Source organism: Sinocyclocheilus rhinocerous, unplaced genomic scaffold, assembly GCF_001515625.1.
Source record: "Sinocyclocheilus rhinocerous isolate Xijiao unplaced genomic scaffold, SAMN03320098_v1.1 scaffold4115, whole genome shotgun sequence".
Classification (NCBI taxonomy): domain Eukaryota; kingdom Metazoa; phylum Chordata; class Actinopteri; order Cypriniformes; family Cyprinidae; genus Sinocyclocheilus; species Sinocyclocheilus rhinocerous.
The window spans coordinates 13,541-34,055 of NW_015623660.1; the positions used below are offsets into that span (position 1 = coordinate 13,541).

Sequence of the window (20,515 nt, forward strand, 5' to 3'; positions counted from 1 at the left end):
TGCTCCGTTCTTTTATTGTCGATGCGGAGAGAGAGAGAGAGAGGCAGATGGATGCTCTGAAGAGGTAGCAGACAGACTGTTGAGCAGAATCAATGTTTTCACAGTATATATCATCTGTATGTGTGCGTGTGTGTGTGTGTGTGTGTACAGTCTGGTTGTTTATGGTAAATCAGATCCCTCTCTCTCTTACAGTGCGTGTGTATATATGTGTCTATACGTGTGTATTTGAGTCGTGAATGTGGCTGTCATTGTACATACGGCGTCGACACGTCAGAAAACATTTTTTGCTGTGTGCGTGTATGTTAGTGTTATAAATGAGTTCATGTGACATGTATGTGTGTTTTTCAGTCATTGAAAGGGTATGAGTCACTATGGGTGTATGTATGTGTGTGTGTGAAACACAGTACATCATAGAAAGTTGTGATGCTGCGGGGTTGATCAAATATGGCATGAACGTTTGTGAGTCTTGCTGGCGTATCGTCATTTATGCATCACTATCTTTCCCACTGTCATTCCTACACAGATGCGATGTGTAATGCCGTTGGGAACAGCGTTTAAGTAGGAAAATGCTGCTGCCGGGTTGGATTAAAATTTGAGACGGATCAACTTCTAGAAAATGGGCAAACTTGTCATGTGAGGATTTTGTAAGGATATCATAATTGCAATAAAAGGAAAGCGTTCAGCTCAAGATAAAGGTGTTAAATTACAATCTTCTTCAGTGGCAAAAACTGAACTTGCTTTGGTTTTGCTGATAATCTGAATATGAGTTTGTTTGCATGTTGTAATTCTCACAAATATGGCATCAATATGTTTTCTTACATTTTTAAGTTTTCTTTTGGTTTGGGTTCATTTAAAATTAGCTTTGTATAAGTCAGTTAGTTAAGTAAGTATGTGTTACCACAATATAGTATAGAGATGCATTTGTGATGTGAAACAGATGAAGTGTATATGTGATCGCATCTGTGCATTTAAACTGTTGGTTGCTCCGTCCGAACGATTTGCCTCACAATATTTTATTCGTTCTACCACAGATGCGATGTGTTGATGCTGTTAAAGACGGCGTTTAAGTAGGAAAATGCTGCTGTCGGGTTGGTTTAAAATTCGAGACGTATCAACTTCTAGAAATTGGGCAAACTTGCCACGTGAGGATTTTGTAATGGAAAACGTAAGAAAAAAATGTTTAGCTGAAGTTAAAAGGGTTGGGTTTGTCATAAGTGTTTTCTAATTCGTTTTATATAAGTCTGTTAATTAGCTAAGGAAATCTGGGTTTGTATTTGGTTGGAGAAATTCAGATTTTGTTCATTCTAAAATTGTAAACATTTTTCTTTTGTAGTAGGGTTTTGGTTTTTAGCTTATACGTTGCTTTATATAAGAGCTAGAAGTATAAAGTACTGTATGTCGTCTGCAGTGATTCATAGATTACTTAAAAATTGCAATCTCTGATTACAAATTACATGGTGAAAATTGTAGTCAGTAATGTAATCCAGATTACTCATTTTAGGTATTGTATTCTGACTACTTTTGGATTACTTTTAGATTACTTTTGACCTAACTTGTTTATAGATTTGAATAGGATTATTGTTATAAATAGCAAAGGCAAATAACACATACTGTATTCCTTCTTTGTTATCAACATGTGAAATGTGTTAAACATTACATTACTCCAGGATTTCTCAAACTGGGGAAAATGAAAGAACTGCAGAACTGCATCAACGAACTGCATCAACTGAGTTGATGAAAATATAATATTTAATTAAATCATAAAAATGTAAAATTAAAATGAATAATTCATAAAAAAGTAATCTGATTATAAGCATTTAAAAATGTAATATACTCCAATTACAAGTACTACATTTATTATGTAATCCAGATTACATGTAATCCGTTACTACCCAGTTGGATTTACAATTTTCACTCAGAAATTGCTAGTAAATTTCACAAATAAGAACAAAGAAATGGCAAGTAACACTTTGAATTAAACATAACATTTTGAAGTAGAAAAACTGATAAAGTGGTTCAATAATGTTTTGTTTACAACTTTGAAAAAATCATTTTAAACAGAATATAGTAATGCATATGCATGCATTTAAACGGATGTTTGCTCGGTCCAAACGTATCATCATTATGCATTACAATATTTTCCCTGTCATTCAGGTACAGCTGATATGTTTGTTGTTAGATAACGTTAAACCCTGTGCTTGCCAATTCTGTGGCTCGTCAGTATTTCTGTGCTGTTTCCATGATGGATCTCCAGGATCATGGGGAACTTATCAGTATGACCGTAGAAGAAAATAAGGCCTGCAGTATCACCACTGATTCAGTTCATAAAAAAGAGACATAATCAAGTCCTTGTTTTGTAGATTTAGTAAAATGAGAACCTTTTTAATCAAATAGGCAGAGGTAAAGCTCATTTTTGGACCCAAAGTTTTGGAATACATTATATAAAGGCTGTGTACTTGTTATCAACAAATGTTCTTAAAATGATTTTAATGGGACAGGCTTATGCTCTACTTGCATTAAGCAAACTGGCAATTTTAACGTGTCCTCAACCAAAATGGAATGTTTGAAAAACGTTTTTAGAATCTGAATGTCTTGCAGTTAATCTGTGTGGTAATTCTTTAGCAAGTTACTAAGTACTGGCTTTACATTGTGCCTGCCATTGTGGCGTTTGTGTTTTTTAAGCATCATACTTTGCATTGATATCGCAGTCAGAGCATATGTTCATAATAAGAGCTGAGCTGACAGAACACAATGCTAGTCCGTAACTGTCATTGTCTTTGCACTGAACTATAATTGCACACGTCTACAAACCCCCATACGCTCACCATGGTAACCATAGTGTCCGCCAAAATACCATAGCTACTGTAAACCCAACATATATGACATTTCAGAATCATTTCTGTTTTTGAGCTTCAGCTAGTAGCTTTGTTTTGGAACATGGTAGCTCATTTCTGATTGGTCCAAGCAAGTCATTAGTTTATGAAAACCAGATATTAACTGGTTTACTAGTTACAGTTTTACAAAAATCTTAACCACTTTAAACTATAGCTCTTTTGCTGCTGGTCCAAGATGATTACTGGCCCAAAACGGCAAGAAATTGTCTGCCATGTTCCAAAACAGCTAGATTTTCCAGTGGATTCAGTGCAGTGTTGTTTTATCTAATTTTTTATGGTTGTAGTTTAACTATAATTTTTTTTTATTAATTAGTTTTTATTTTTATATTTGTTGTAATTTTTTAAGTATGTCTTTTTTTCTGTTGAGTTTGTACCTTTTCATTTATTTATTTTTTTAAATATGTCTGTATGGTTTTTATTTTTTGTTTCAGATTTAAGTACTTTTAGTAAATTAGTACTTAAATTTACACTAAATCAAAATTAGTAATGTTTCATTGCCAAATAACTGAATTAAAAAAAATGAATATAAAAGTTTAAATTTTTTTTCCATTTTGATATAAAAAAAATAAAATCATTTATGATTTTAGATTTAATTAACAATAATAACCCTGATTCAGGGTGATATTCTCAAATGACAAGTAATTTCTTAATTGTGAATATAGGTTGATAAAATAAGCTTTTTAAAATAAAATTTTTGTTGTTTGTATAATTGGGATGGGTTTTTTTTGTTATAATTTTTGTTTTTATTTTCCATTTTCATTTGATTTTTTTGTGTGTTTTTCATTATTATTATTAGTAGTAGTAGTAATATAATAATAATTGTAATTATTATTAAATCATTCATATGTCTATATATTTTACATCATGTTAAACTAAATGAAAATGAGAAATGTTGCCTTGGCAACTAACTGAAATGAAATACATTTTTTATTTATTGATTTGTTTTTATAGTTTCAGTTATCTACAATATCTCTGATCCAAACTTGATCCCATCTGAAGAACTTCTGTGCATCTGCGAGTCTTTCACATGAGCTCCTCTCTTTTCTCTCTGACAGTGACTACATCATAAAAGAGAAAACATTTTCATTTGATTTTTTTGTGTGTTTTTCATTATTATTATTAGTAGTAGTAGTAATATAATAATAATTGTAATTATTATTAAATCATTCATATGTCTATATATTTTACATCATGTTAAACTAAATGAAAATGAGAAATGTTGCCTTGGCAACTAACTGAAATGAAATACATTTTTTATTTATTGATTTGTTTTTATAGTTTCAGTTATCTACAATATCTCTGATCCAAACTTGATCCCATCTGAAGAACTTCTGTGCATCTGCGAGTCTTTCACATGAGCTCCTCTCTTTTCTCTCTGACAGTGACTACATCATAAAAGAGAAAACTGTACTTCTGCAGAAAAAAGACAATGAAGGCTTCGGTTTTGTACTGCGAGGGGCCAAAGGTGAGTGATGGACATCACTGGTTTGATAACCGAGCGCACGCAGCATGACATAGACGGATCACGTCTGTGATTGTGATCTGTGATCTCCAGCCCAGACTCCTGTGGAGGAGTTCAGCCCGTCACCAGCCTTCCCTGCTCTGCAGTACCTCGAGTCTGTCGACGAGGGGGGCGTCGCGTGGAGGTCCGGCCTGCGGATGGGGGACTTCCTGATCGAGGTTAGCCCAGACGTCGCCTCCTTTGATGCAACCATGACTTAGACACTTTTAATAATAATAATAATAATAATAATTCATTACATTTATATAGCGCTTTTTCTAGGCACTCAAAGCGCTTTACATTGTGAGGGGGGATCTCCTCATCCATCACCAGTGTGCAGCATCCACCTGGATGACCCATTGGATGACCCATGGATCCACCTAATGACCCATTAAAACAAGTTTTTATTAGATAAAGAGCCATTGAAAGTTATAGCAGACCGAATGCTGCATCGCTGCAAAAGCCAAAACTAGTTTAGCAGTATAGTCTCCAGTCTGTGAGGTGTTGAACAAATCTTAACACCTACACGGAGGCGATAAACCTCACTGTGATACTTGTGTTACCTACTTTAATTTGATTCTGGAAGAGAAGAGGACGTGGATCTTGTGTTCTCTGTATATGCCATCGTGACTGTGGTATTGCAAAATATATTGTTATTGATGCATCTCCAGACGCAGCGCCCTGTTAGCAGCAAACACCTTCACCTCATGGTTCCCAGCTGGTTAATTTGGAGTTTGTGAATCACGTTGAATCATTTTGAATCAAGTCTGATGAGAACGCTTAAGACACCCACTTGTGTTTCTCTCTCTTTCTTTAAACTGCAAATCAAATTTCCTTTCTTATATAATTGTTGTTTAAAATCTTCATTAATCTTTCTGAAAGTCACTTGAATTGAAAAATAGAGTAGAAATAGAACATTTAGAATATATACGTTCAAAAGTTTGGGGTTGGTAAGATTTTTAAAATGTTTTTGGAAAGTCTCTTTTGCTCATCTAGGCTGCATTTATTTAATTAAAAATACAGTTAAAACAGTAAAATTGTGAAATATTATTACATTTCAAAATAACTGTTTTCTATGTGAATATATTGTAAAATATAATTTATTCCTGTGATCAAAGCATCATTACTCCAGTCTTCAGTGTCACATGATCCTTCAGAAATCATTATAATATGCTAATTTGCTACTTAAGAAACTTTTCTGATTATTATCGATGTTGAGGGAACAGTTTTGCTGCTATATATTATTATATGTGTTGTGACACAATATGTGTGATACATTTGATAGGATTCTTTGATGAACAGAAAGTTCAAAAGAACAGCATTTGTTTGAAATAGAATCTTTTGTAACATTGTAAATGTCTTTTCTGTCACTTTTGATCAATGTAAAGCATACTAACTGAATTAAACTATTAATTTCTAATAAAAAAAAAAAAAAAATACTGACCCCAAACTTTTGAACAGTTATATGTATTACAATGTATGGTTGATGGCTGTATTTTCACAGGTGAATGGAATCAATGTGGTGAAGGTGGGTCACAGGCAGGTGGTGAACATGATTCGCCAGGGCGGGAACAGTCTGATGGTGAAGGTCGTCATGGTAGCGCGGAATCCTGAGATGGAGGAAATGCCTAAGAAGAAAGGTCAGCGAGCGTTTTGTCTGTGGGAGTATGAATGAATGGCATTGCAGGCAGTTTTTGATTTGGTTTAACAGCACTCTCTCTCCCTTTAGTTCCCCAGCAGAGCAAGCGGCTGACCCCTCCGGCTATAGCGCTGCGCTCCAAATCCATGACTTCAGAACTGGAGGAGATGGGTACAGTCTTACAAACACATAATATACACACATTACGCATCTTGTTAGACTATTAAGCATTTCCTGCTATCCTAAAACTCTGACATCATGCATTCAGTTGTCATTTTGACTGATAATTTGCTTGTTTGTCTTTCTCTCTTTTTTGCACACATTGGAGAAAGGTGTGTCATTTTATATTATTTATATTATTTTTCATAATCATTTAAATGATAATAATAATAGTATAATTATTTATTATTTTAGAATGAATCTTACAAAAACGATCCAGGATAAATTGCATATATATATATATATATGTGTGTGTGTGTGTGTGTTTATTCAATTTATTTTCAATTTATGAGAATTGAGCACATTTGTTGGATGTTTTACTTTTTATTTTTCTCCACAATGATTTTTTCATGCTATTCTCATCAGTCACTCTAATTAATAAGAATCTAATATAATACAGTTCCTTTTTTTTATTTTTTATTTTTTTTACAGTATTTGTATTTCACAACCATAATAAATAAATACTACTTTAAAATGTGTTTGTTTTTTGGTCATAAAAAATGTTATAATGCAAAAACCAAACAAAAATAGGTCCTAAAACAAGTCTCATTTTCATATATAATATATCTTTCAATATATCTTTTCTATCAGGTTTTATGAAATTAACTGTTTAATCCTATAAAAATATTGTGTAGAGTTTAATGCGTTCTTTTAGTTGGATAATAAAACAAGGTTATTAATGTCCTTCATTAGTTTATCAGTCAGTATCAGTCTAGATTTTAAATAATAAACAACTGTATGTGGTTTACATGTATTAGTTATGAAATTTGTTTCTTGTCAACGACATTGAAAACATGTTCTAATGTTTGTTGGCTGTCAGTTTTTGTCTTAGTTTGTTACCATGACAACTGAAAGTAGATTGCAAACTTGAGAAAAATCCTTGCTGGGTATTGACAGTGTTGATACTGTTGCAAGGGAATAATTTGAAATAATGATAAAAAAAAACTAAACTAAATATAGTGTCCATTTAAACATGCAATTATAAAAACGTTAATGCATATTTAATGTTACTCACTTCCTTTTACAGCTGCCTCACCATGGAAAACGAAACCAGGTGACTTTATTTATTTATTTATTTTTTGCATTTATGAGTATGTGAATGTCAGATTTCAAATGAATACAGGTGATGAAATGAGTATTATGACTGCCTCTAGATAGTATGATTATCAGATGAGAGGCATTTAAGAGCAATTGATGAAATCCCAAATGTTTCTCTTGCATGTGTGTTTGTTCCTTGTAAGCTTTTATCAGGATCATTATGGTCAGATATATATGGACAGATACTGTGTATTTGTGTGTTCATTTTTCGCACGTGTTTTTCTCTATGCTCAGATCACACAGAGAGCTCTCAAGCGCCAGAAAAGAAGAAGAGCGTCTATCAAATGGCCCTTAGTAAGAAACCCTTCCTTTGCATTTATTATTTTTCATCTCCTGCTATACATTTGTGTCTATATACACACTTTTGAATCTCACATTTAATGTAAATTATTTATATGCACATGGTTTCACCTCCAGTCTAAATAAAAAGACTAAAGGCAAAAAATAGGTTTTCATGATTTATTGCATGTTCGTTTTCTCTTTTTATGCTCCAGACAAGCTGGACGAGATTCTAGCCGCTGCTCAGCAGACAATTAGCACATCAGACTCTCAGGGTCACAGAGGTCACGGGGGCAAGAAGGAGCGAAACAAGGGCTTTAACGCTAACGAGGTAACATCTCTGTTTCATGATCTCTGTTCTGATTAACATAGCGTTTCGACAGTGTCGAGGAAGCTACTTTTGAAGTCAAGTTACTCATAATTTAAACTACAGTCATTATGATGTCTTTTGTCATTTATCATCAGCATAAACGTTAACAAGTATCTTAAAAAAACAACAGCATGAACAGCAGCATGTTGCTAAATATTTCGGCGTAAAAAAAATATCAAAAATGCAGCACGGGGGACTTGAATCGGTGAAATGTTCAGAACAAAACAATTCATTTTCACACATGAGAGAGAAGTTTTGGAGAGCTTGTTTGATTACTGCATCAGCTCGCTCAGCTGTATAGATGTGTGCACAATAGCATGTGACATCAAAAGCCACTGTTGTAAAAAAAAGTAGCTTCAAAAATGCTTGAAAAGAGTTATATACACAGCTTTGAAAAAGCAGTTTTGGTGGAATAAAAGGGTTCTTTGTAGTATGTTGCTTCTTATGTCCAGTTGCATTTGCTAGCCTCATCTTAGCTGTTGCAAAGTCATGTTAGTTAGGCTTTTCACCTGGTAATAAGTGCGAGAGTGACACCACTTCTGTGCTGCAGGTGCTGAAAAAAGTACATTGTGTGGAAATAGAATTGTAAGATTGTCTGATGTAGATTGTCCAACTTTCAATGTGCTAAATATTCCATCCCATCAGTATTTTCCCTTTTTTACAGCAAACTCTCGAACAATCAGGTGTTGGCATGATGTCTTCAGGGTCTGGGTATGGTTTTAACCAAGCCCAGTTTTCATCAGGCCATTCAACTCAGCGTGCTATGTTGATGCGTCAGAAATCCATGGGTGAGTTTAAATGCAACAAGTGTTGAATCCATCTCCTTTCAGTCCAGTTGCACCGTAATTCTAGGTGCGGTTTATGTAACTGTGTTCTGCATGTTTTCTGTCCAAAGGAGTGACCGAGGAGGAGAGGGTACATCTCCATCCTCCTACTATGAAGCTGTCTCGTAGTCTTTCTGTGCCTGGACCAGAGGACATCCCCCCTCCACCTGACACCTCAGCGCCTGAGCCGCCCCTGTCTGCCGGCGGCCACACAGACAGGAGAGCGGCACCCACACATTTTTTTGCTGTCCCTCCTCTGCCTCCATCGCACCACCTGCCTCATAGCCAGACACAGCACAGGGTCCCGCCCAACCGCAGGGTAAGAGCTTGATATAGCGCTGGTCAAAGACTTAAACAAGAGACATTGCTCATATTCTTTCTTGTCTGTTCCTGGACATATACAGACACAATAAAAGTATTAAAAGAATAGTTAGCCCAAAAATGAAAATTAAGTCATGATTTACTCACCCTGTGTTGTTCTTTCTCATTTGGACCACAAAAGAATTTTTTTTAAAGAATGCCCCACACGCTCGTCCATATAATGTCAGTGGATAGCGCTCAGCATCAAACTTTTAAAAAAAGATGCAAAAGTATCACAGAATGGTCCCATGTGACACATGCCAAATATTCCAAGTGTTCGGGGGGGTATACAGTTAGGGATATGCCGGTATCAAATTTTCATGTTGCGATTAATTGATAATGCTTTTATCACGGTATACGGTATTATCACGGTATTGAAATTTAGTTGCAAAAAAACTGTTGTCATAATACAATATAACAGGTTTAATAAAATGTTTCTTATAACAAAAATAACTGAACATTTAAATACAATAAAGCAATACACAAAATATGTATAAAGTAAAAATTTTTACACAGATTAAAGTGCAAAAGAATTATAAAGACCAATAGGTATCACTTTACAATAAGATCTCTTCAGTTAACCTTTGTTAACGCATTAACATTCACAATGAGCAAAAGCTACATTTGCTACAGAAGTTATTAATGTAGTAACATTATTTGTTATATAACTTTGTTATAAAAAAAATACAACTCTTAGTTCATGTTAGCTCATTAAATAACACTTTCAGAAACACAAAAGCTTTTTTGTTTACGGGGTTTCCGTGGTAACAGCTGCATTATGTTTAGCGCCATCTGCTGTCAGAGAGTGAATGTGCGCTTTCATTCAGAGTGTCTCTCACGCGCTCCGTCATGCGCTTCTCATCCGTGGTTGTTTACATCAGAGTGCGCACGCTTCTGTGATGCAGCATACAGCAGTGTTGTGCATTGTGACCAGTTGATGGGAAAAGCATTCTTAAAATGCATTCAAAATTCTGAATAATTTGTTAAAAATAATTATTCTCTGTATTTTGAAGTGACCACGATAACAATATCGTGCATATTCATTATTGTGATATATCGCATTACCGAATACATGTCTATATGCAGTACGATAAGGTTTAGTGAAAATCAAACTGAAATTTAACATATTATTTAATGAATATCCTGACCTTGACCGTTGATCTCTGTGCATGACTGCACGTTGATGACTCTATTAGCGCAGCAGTTCACTCCGTCTTGCCCAGAAAAAGCACACGTTATGAAAAATCAGGGTTAATAAAAATGCGTCATGAAAAAATTTACTTCACTGAATATCTCCAAACCGGAAATCTGTTTGTCATGACAGTCAAAATGACAGTTGACAGATGACCGTGATAACTTGTTGCAACAAACACAACAGATACATTTACCTCAGAGAAGAAGGTACATGGATTGTATTTCATGTTGTATTTTTATAAATCTTGATTTTTCACTACTTGTGGGCTTCTCCCAGGCGAGTCGGAGTGAACTGCTTCACTAATAGAGTATCAAGAATGCACAGTCGTGCACAGAGACCAACGGCCAAGGTCAGGATATTTGTTAAATAATATAGTACATATATACATATAGTACAATATAGTTTCGGTTTGTTTTTTTGCCGAACCATATCATGCTTGGAATATACAGCATGCGCCATATGGGATCATTCTGTGATACTTTTGCGCCTTTTTTTTGAAAGCTTAATGTTGATTGCCTAGTATTATATGAACAAGCACATGGGACATTTTTTTTTTAAATCTCCTTTTGTGGTCCACAAAAAAAGTAGGGCATACAGCACTAGAACAACACAAGGGTGAGTAAATCATGACTGAATTTTCATTTTTGGGTGAACTATCCCTTTAAGACTTTGAAATATTGTGTTTCACAGGCTGAAACTGATACCAGCAAGATGGGAGGAGCAAGAATGGGCGGCCTGAGGCGTGGCTATAGCAATGCCACGCCTCCCTCTGATGTGGGCCCCAAACAGTCCACCGCACAACGGAACCAAGCGCCAGCAGTGGCCAAGATTGCAGGTCGGCAAGGTGGGAAGGGGCTATTGGTGAAGCAGCGCAAGGTGGAGGAGACCGGCCGAGAAAAGTTGGAAAAAAGTTCCATTTCGATCCCAACGATTATTGTGAAAGCGCCATCTACCAGCAGCTCTGGGCACAGCAGCCAGGCGAGCAGTGAGGATACAGAACCGTCTCCTCAGAATAATGAAGAGCAGGAAGAGGCAAAGCCTCAAAACCCAGTCGTGGCACCTACGCCTGCTCCACCTCAACCACCTAGTATCCCGTCAAAACTGGAAACACTGAGCAAGAGCACAGCACAGCGGGAACGCGAACGCTACCATGACTCCCATCGGAGAAGCACCTCCTTCTACTACTCCTCTGAGGAGGACATGTTGGATGAGCAGGAATCTGCTCAGACTTCATTGGAGGCCAACACCTCCGCTCGATTGCGCCCTTCTAAGTCTATCGATGAGGGATTGATCTCCGGCGATGCCTTAAGCATGCCGCCTGCGTTTGGGTTGCCACAGTATGCATCAGCTACACCTCATCAAGCCACTACTTTCATCCACCCATTGACGGGGAAGGTTCTAGACCCAACAAGCCCACTTGGGCTGGCGCTGGCGGCTCGTGAGCGAGCACTGAAAGACGACCGGCGAACACGTAGAGAGGAACGCCACTTCGGTCGGCAGCTGTCTAGCACCGGAGCGTTTCCTTCTGCTGTCTCCTCTCCAAACCAAAAACCTGTTCCTCCCTTCTACATCTACCAATCACACACCTCTCTATACCTTAGTGGTGCCTCTCCAACAACAAGTGGGCCAGTCCCACAGAGTCGCCCCCAGTCCCCTCGGATGCTTCAATTAAGTGGTGGTGGGACAGGGAGCTTGGAATGGAGTGAACAGAATATTGTGGATCGAGAGGAAAGAGGGGCACCAAAGGTGCGGTTTACAGATAATCAAGCCAGTCAGTACCAGTCTCACTTTCAGGACAGAGACAACAGAGTCAATCAGTACCACACTTACATGCGGGACCGAGAAAGGGAAGGGCACAAGAGGATACCGCCCAAGCCTCCTCCCCGCAGGCCTTCCTTTATAGGCAAGGAGAGTGAACTCGGCATGGCTGACAAAAATCCCACTGGTAATTCCCAGGATGACAGAGGAGGACAGAAGATGGGAGAGACTGGGATGGAAAAGGAGAAGGATGCAAAGAGAGGGCAAAATCTAGGGGTTGGAGAGGGTGGCGATGTGATGGTGCTTCCACCTCCTGCTCCATCTGTGGATGTGGACGACGAGTTCGTGTTTGCAGAGCCCCTACCTCCCCCTATACAGTTTGCAAACGGAATAGAAATAGACACCCATGGAACAACAGAATATAATCAACAACAACAACAGAAGGAGCTGTCAAGATCTCAGCCACCCAAGGAGCAACAGTCTCTGCAAACGCTGTCCAAACCCCCGCAAGACGCCATGTCCCTACCAGACAACATGCAAGCTGACTCACAGCAGACACCCATCCATCCTTCTGCTGTGGTGCATCCATTTTTTTTCCCACCATCTCCTCTAATCCCCCCTCCACAGCTGTGTCCCAAAATACCTCCTGCAAACCCACCCCAGTTGCAACCCTCAAGCTATTCCCAGCACCCAAACACCAGCCAACCCCAACCTTTACCCTCGCCACAAGCGGGAGACTCTGCCGCTTCTAGTCTTACATCTTACGACAGTGAGGTGGCCAATCTGACCCAGTCAGCTCTCTCCCCGTCCCTTCCTTCTCCTCAGATATTCCCTTCATCGAGTTCCCCTTCTGCCCCAAACGCCTCATCTGACCCTATGTCATTGCATCGGCCTTTCCCACTTTTCTACCCACAGCAAGGCCATGCTAACATTTCTATGTCATATTCCACTGTGGCCGCAACTGCGGCTGTAATGACTGTCACCACAACAATGCCTTTGGAAAATACATCAGTTATCGCAGGTGACCGACTTCCTCCGGCACTTAAGGGCCGTGATTGGTCGGAGGCTGTGGTCGATTCTGGGATTGAGGAACTGGATAGTCACAGCTGCAGTGATCACCACATGGAAAATTTTGGAGAAAGAAGAGAACAAGAAGGAGGCAGAGAGAAGGAGAGGGGAGGAAGACGGGGAGAAAGCATGGAGAGTGGGATAGTAGGGGATGGATTCAAAGGGGACCGAAGAGTGTCCCTGGATTCGTCTCTTTCTCACCCTGATAAATTTGCTCAAAAAACACACAAAGAGCACGTGCATAAATCCAAACCTCCAAACCCGCCACTTGCAAAAACGCACACTCAGAATATGTCAAAATATCACATGCACACAGAAAATGGACGAACCGGACCACCACTACAGCGGCAGGCTAGCACTGCTCCCAACATGTACAGGTCAAGGGAAGAGGAAGAGCAGGAACAGGGAAGAGGAGGCGATGCTGCAGTGAAGATGCCATTTATGGATCGACGTCTGAACTCTCCTCTCTCCAACGTTAAGGCCAGCATTATAAATGAACTCGGCAGTAAACTACAACAGCTTGGTGGCTGGCAGGGTCAGGCACCACCGTCAAATCATAGGTGAGACATCTTGTGAAATCAAAAAGACACTCATGTTCTTACTGAAGAAAAAGTATGTGAACCCTTTAAGAATTACATAATTTCTGCATTCATTATGTTGGCTAATGTACAGTTTTATTTTAACTATATACCTTTTTCCTCCAACTGTATCTCAAATGGAGTGTAGGTAAAAAAAAAATATATAATAAATCCAGTATATATAAAATAATCCAGTGATATTTTTCTTTGCATAAGGAGTCTGATAACAGCCAATGCTCCACACAGAGATCTGATCTCACCATCATCCAGTCTGTCTGGAATGACATGAAGAAACAGAACAAACTGAGACAGACTCAATCCAGAAGAACTGTGGCAACGTCTCCAAGATGCTTCAAAAAACCTACCTGCAAAACTACGTTCATGTGTACCTAGGACAAAGCTGTTAAACGCAAAGTATGGTCACACCAAATGTTGATTTGATTAGTTAATAGAAGTTAATTGATGAATAATCTATTTATGACATTATTTTTGAAAGCATCCTCACTTTACAGCATTTTTTAAATTCTTCACAGTACTGTAGCTTTGCAGGAAAGTTTCTTGAAGCATCTTGGAGACGTTGCCACAGTTCTTCTGGATTTAGTCTGTCTCAGTGTGTTCTGTTTCTTCATGTAATCACAGACAGACTGGATGATGATCAGATCTCTGTGTGGAGCACTGGCTGTTGTCAGACAAAAATCTCACTGGATTATTACAATTAATGGCAAAAGGAATGTTTGGAAATGTAAACTGATATTTCCTACTGACACACTACAGCAAAAGATAGAAATAAATGGTTTAAAACCATTTTTTTGTTGGTGAAAATCCTAGTGGCCTAAGACTTTTGCACAGTAGTGTGTGTATATACAGTACATGCATGATACCTCAAATCATAGCAACCCAAAAAGCTTAAACCTCTTAATATTCTTTAGCAGCCACATAGCAATGCCTGGCAAACACCCACAACACCTCAGCATTGTTGTGGCAAATGTTTTCACTGGCAAACACCTCTCATCTAGTTTTATTGCTATTTTTTCTGATTTAAATGGGCAGTACTGTCTGCTTTACTCACTTTCATTTACTCTTCACAGGTTTCCAGGTGATCCCTCCGGCTGTGCACCTCTCCTCCCTGCTTCTGTGTCGTCTCTCCAGCGCTCCTTCTCTCCAAACCTTCCCCCTAACTCTTTAACACCTAACTGCCATTCTGTGGCTCTGAACCCTAACCCCGTACCTTCGTCTCCTCTTCCTGTAACGTCTCTAACCCCAGCGTTAACCCCGACTCCATTACCTCTCACCCCGATCCCAGCTCCACCTCCTCTCAAAGACTGGACGCCGTCTAATTCTCCTATTTCTTTTCCTCATGGGATTTTGTCCCCTCCGTCGCTGCCCCATGCCCCCCTCTCTCCTCTTTCCCTGGCTCATGCACCCCTCTCTCCTCCATCATTACCTCATCTTCCCATTTCCCCGATATCTCTCTCTCACGCACCTCTGTCTCCTTCCTCTGTCTCTCATCTGCCGCTTTCTCCATCCTATTACCCCTATCCCTTGTCTCCGAAGCATCGCTCTAAGTATCGTGGTAAAGCTTCCGAGTTTCAGTTCTCCGGACCAGAGCTACGCCATTCTGAATCTCATTCGTACTCCCAGCGTCGTCGAGCTCCCAGTCCCCTCATCTCCTGCTCGGACCACCCACAACCCGGACCTCCGCGTCCATCCTCGCTCCCTCTCTTTCCGTCTGCGCCACTCTATGGCTCTCCATACGAAATACAGCCTTCTTTAACCCCCCCGTTGGGAGTCGCCCATCAATATTCAGATAATTTTTTCCCGCATACTTCTCCTCTTTTTCCGCTCCCATCACCTGTGGCTCCTCCTATCACCGCGCTGGTCTCCAGCTCTCTCTCTCCTACCAACTTCCTGTCTGGAGGCTCCTCCCCATCTTGTATGGGCTACCCGCCCTTAACTCCTCCTCCACCCAATCAGCCTTTTGTGTCTAAGCCCCTCCCCTACTGGAGCAAATATGATGTTGCTGATTGGCTGACTTACCTGAATCTGGCAGAGCACCGGGAGCGCTTTCTCGACAATGAGATTGATGGCTCCCACTTGCCGTCTCTGACAAAAGAGGACTTCCTGGATCTGGGCGTGAGTCGGGTCGGACATCGCATGAACATTGAGCGTGCGCTTAAGAGACTTACAGACAGGTGAGATAGAAAGATAAGAAAAGGAGGGAAAATGAAGGGTAGATTTAGATGAACAAGCAAAAGAGCATCAGAAAGCATCAGAAGCCGTTTATATTAGTTTTCCTAAAAATAGTCCACCATTTCATAAAAATTTAGCTCTGCATGGATAATTCTGCCTGCAGCTTTACTCAACAATAAATAAATATCCTGCCCTTGATGTTTTTGTATGCTTTAGATTATGTTTATTAAAAGAAGTTTAGTTAAGTAAGGAAGACTTCATTTGATCACAAAACCCATTTCCTCTCTAGACTGTGACCTTCATGTCTATTCATTCTTTATTATTAACCTTTTCCACAATTTAGAGTAGTAAAGTATGAAAACTAAGAAATAATTCCAATCCAAACCAATCTCATGATGACACTACTGAAGGTTTTCACGTCTCCTTGTTTTTTTTGTGCACTGAAAACTAAACTTTAATTTTAGAAATGTAAACATATGCACAAGCATTTAGATCAAAAAGTCATGAGTGGTCAAGTGGACCAAACCTTTGACTAGTAGTGTATATTATAACATAAATGGATTGAGTTATGATTTTTCATATTCCATTTAAAACCAAACAAATCATCAAATCAATTGAATTACAGCTCATTCCTTTCATTAAACCTGGCATTTATTTGAAATTGCACAACTGACACGTGCCCTATAATTACATACTGCACACTTATGTAACTTTAATTGCTTTTTGAATACTAAATTCTTCATCATAGTCTGTAGATGATCAGTATATCCAGCACTTTGGTTTCTTACCTCATGCTCTGCCTCCTTTCTTTTTCTTTCCCCCCTTCCATGTTTTCTAGGCTCTCCTCTGCTTTCTCTGTCTCCACTGTTTCTTCTGAAGGGCAGAACGAACGCATGAGAGATGAGGCGACTCAGAGCTAGAGGAGAGAATTAGAGAGAACCAGTTAGAGGATAGAAAGAAAGAAAGATTGGGGTTAGACAAAAAGCACTTGGGATGAAAGGGAAAGACTTCCACTGAAGGACAGAGGTGGGGATGATTGCAATGGAGAAGCGCTGTGAAATACTCGAACACTCTTGCAGAGTGAAAGCTAAAGTCATCAGCTCTGCTTAAGAGGTTTGAATAAATTATTCTCTTGTTGAATTTATTCTCATCTCTTTTTGACCATAATTGACAGAAATTATCACCATAAATAGTTAACTTTTCCATCATTTTTGCAGCTTTTACAGCCCTTTTTGCTGTATGCTTTGCTACAGGGTTAGTTCACCCAAAAATGGCTGCTCAGGCCATCCGAGAGTTTGTTTCTTCATTTGCACAGAGAAATGTAGCATTCCATCACTTGCTCACCAATGGATGCTCTGCAGTGAATGGGTGCCGTCAGAATAAGAGTCCAAACAGCTGATAAAAACATCACAATATTCCACAAGTAATCCACACCACTCCAGTCCATCAGTTAGCATCTTGTGAAGCCAAAAGCTGCATGTCCGTAAAAAAACAAAAATCCTTGAGATCCTTTTACAAATCATTAAGATGTTTTAACTTCAAACCGATGCTTCCGGCTAAAATATCTATAATAGTCTATAATCCATAATAACGCTTCCTCCAGTGGAAAAGTCTGTCTCCTGTTGTCTCTCACATCAAAATCCAGCCACATATTTGTTTAGAACTATTTTGGACAGTGGATAGAAAGAAAGAAAGATTGGGGTTAGACAAAAAGCACTTGGGATGAAAGGGAAAGACTTCCACTGAAGGACAGAGGTGGGGATGATTGCAATGGAGAAGCGCTGTGAAATACTCGAACACTCTTGCAGAGTGAAAGCTAAAGTCATCATGAGCAAATGTTTGTCGTCCCTGCTGAAGCCAGATGGCCAAACATCTTCAGCCAGTCAGAGACAGAGAGAATGTACTTCTTTCATTGTTTTTTGGGATGACGAGATCAAGAGGTGTAATGAACTTTAGTAATATGATATTATTATATTAATACAAATGAAGCTACTGTGCATATTTTAGCATCACGACGTGCAGGCTTTGATTCATCTGATAATATGATGATTAAAGTCAACATGAAACCAAAACGACCCCGTTTACTTTTTAAATAGTGCGCATTATTCCAATGAAAACAAAAAATGCTTATCAAATGTAATTTTCCTTCATTTTAATTTTTAACCGCCAGTCATATAGACACATATAGGCAAGTCCTGCATTACATTTTTACCATTGAATGTCCTTTTTTACTCAGATATGTTGGATTATGAAAGTAAAATGGGTTGAAGACTGTTTCGTGTTGACTTTAAGCAGTAAAAAAGTTATCGTAATGCCAATAATAACCATATAAGGATTATGTAAGCGTTTTAATACCGTAAGCAGAATCAGTCTTCCAACACAATGAAAGGACCCATCGTTTATATTGCTTAAGTGCGCTCTTGTTAACCTACACAAACACATACATGCACACAAACATGGACTGTGTGTGTGTGTGTATGTGTGTTTTGTTACGGCGGTGATGGTTGTTTTATCGGAAACTCCATTTCATTTGAAAATATATTTAAGGAAATAAGAACAAAGGAAATATATATATGTATGTGTGAGTGTGTATGGAAATGTATGCAGAATTAAAGTATATATATGAACTATTTTGGACAGTTTTCCCATGTAAATGGTGCTTGATCTGTGCATATTTCGGACGAGACCACTTTTCTCTGGAGTAAGCAATATTATGGATAGACAACTTGCATTTTAGCCCGAAGCAATGTCTTGATGGATTTGTTTCTTACAAACATGCAGCTTTTGTCTTCTCAAGACGTTAACTGATGGATTGGCGTAATGTAAATTACTTGTGGATGATTGTGATGTTTTTATCAGCTGTTTGGACTCTCATTCTGACGGCACCCATTCACTGCAGAGCATCCATTGGTGAGCAAGTGATGGAATGCTACATTTCTCCAAATCTGATGAAGAAACAAACTCATCTACATCTTGGATGGCCTGAGGCTAAGCACATTTTCAGCAAATTTTCATTTTTGGGTGAACTATTCCTTTAATTGCATGCTTGAACATTGTTCCATGGAGGTAACAACCGTGAGGGTGAGTAAATAATGACATTTTCATTTTAGGATGAACTAGTCCTTACATTCCCACAGGCCACGATTGACTGTGTATGATGCAGTAGAGATCACATGACACTGGCCACTGTCCTGTTGCTGAGGTGATGACCTCTGATAATAAACAGTCATCAACATTCATGTTACTATACTAAGTTCAGTGCCTTTAAACACCTCATATGCTTTGATTATAGAAATTGCATTATATTAATATAGTGTTTGATTTTGAACTTATGAACCTGCTCTGTGAACAGGCAGTTTTTCGCTCTGAGCTGTGACTTGCAGAGAGCTGAAATAACTCTCACATTCTACAACACACTTAAATTTCACACCTGACAACTCATTTACACTGAGATGAGAGAGAATGTCTGTATGTCTGTGTGTGTGTTTGTGTGAGAGAAAGAGAAGGAGAAGGAAAACACACTTGCATGTACATATGCAGCTCCGCAACAGCTGACTGACTGCACACACACCGGAGCAACGTCAGACAGACATGGGAGAGAAGTGAAGGAGGGCAGAACAAGCCAAAGAACGGAAGAAAGAAGCCTTGGAGTGACAGGTCAGTTTGGCTTTTCTATCTGCTATTCAGTTTGACTTAAGTTTCTGAGTAGTTGACAAAAAATGTTTTTATAGATGTTTATATATTTAGGTATATTTTTAGTTTTTTAAACCACTTTTTGCACCCCACTTACACTAAATGGTTGTGCTGTGACACAATGTCTTTTTTAAAAGTACACTACAAATAGTTAATTTATTCTCAGTTAATATGACTTGTATGATTAGAAAAACAAATTTTAAAATGGTTTTAGATGCATGTCACTGTTTAACATGTCAACGACCTATATAGTATAAATAGTGTTAGCGTGATTTATTGGATAGTGTTGTGTGTGAATCAGTGCAGCTTTACAAACTAAGGAAATTAGCATTTAATAAGTAACTTTGGGACGTGTAGTCATGGCATTTGCACATGCAACTTTGCTATAAAACAACAAATAGCTTTGAATCTTTTTTACAGTGTATATTTAGCTCACACAGAAAGCTTGAGCAATAGATCAGCGCTGAAATAGCCTGTTGATATACTTCCATTATGTTTTTGTACTTTACTAAAAATTGATTGGTATTCACAATAGCAAAAATGCTATATTTTTAAGGCTTTGAGTTTATTTTTGATATTATTTTCTTCTGTATGTGTATACATGTTTTGGCTACACTTTATTTTAAGGTGTCCCTGTTACAGTGTAATTCTAAATTTAAGTACTGAGTAATTTTAATTAACTACATATACTTACTATATGGTTAGAGTTAGGATTAGGGTTTGGCTTAGGGTTACTTGTATGTAAAATGAAGTGTTTTGAAAACACGATATGCATCATGGTCAGAAATTAACCAGGACTTTTGGATATATATATATATATATGTGTGTGTGTGTGTGTGTGTGTATGTG

At 38.4% G+C, this 20,515-nt stretch overlaps 2 protein-coding genes across 2 annotated transcripts in view; both read left to right on the forward strand.

Moving 5' to 3' along the window:
* LOC107717935 (SH3 and multiple ankyrin repeat domains protein 1-like) overlaps positions 1 to 17,061 on the forward strand; it is a 29,869-nt gene extending 12,808 nt beyond the window's left edge. The window contains exons 6-18 of the mRNA XM_016524870.1: positions 4,277 to 4,359; positions 4,450 to 4,574; positions 5,900 to 6,035; positions 6,125 to 6,205; positions 6,358 to 6,366; positions 7,281 to 7,307; positions 7,586 to 7,645; positions 7,846 to 7,961; positions 8,665 to 8,788; positions 8,896 to 9,143; positions 11,070 to 13,765; positions 14,872 to 15,975; positions 16,812 to 17,061. Of these exons, the coding sequence (XP_016380356.1) occupies positions 4,277 to 4,359; positions 4,450 to 4,574; positions 5,900 to 6,035; positions 6,125 to 6,205; positions 6,358 to 6,366; positions 7,281 to 7,307; positions 7,586 to 7,645; positions 7,846 to 7,961; positions 8,665 to 8,788; positions 8,896 to 9,143; positions 11,070 to 13,765; positions 14,872 to 15,975; positions 16,812 to 16,893 (4,891 nt within the window). The 3' untranslated portion in view covers positions 16,894 to 17,061. The remainder of the gene's footprint in view (positions 1 to 4,276; positions 4,360 to 4,449; positions 4,575 to 5,899; positions 6,036 to 6,124; positions 6,206 to 6,357; positions 6,367 to 7,280; positions 7,308 to 7,585; positions 7,646 to 7,845; positions 7,962 to 8,664; positions 8,789 to 8,895; positions 9,144 to 11,069; positions 13,766 to 14,871; positions 15,976 to 16,811) is intronic.
* Positions 17,062 to 19,466: 2,405 nt separating this feature from the next.
* LOC107718438 (protein kinase C and casein kinase substrate in neurons protein 3-like) overlaps positions 19,467 to 20,515 on the forward strand; it is a 12,479-nt gene continuing 11,430 nt past the window's right edge. Inside the window, exon 1 of the mRNA XM_016525545.1 lies at positions 19,467 to 19,630. The gene's annotated coding sequence lies outside the window, so the exon portion shown is untranslated. The remainder of the gene's footprint in view (positions 19,631 to 20,515) is intronic.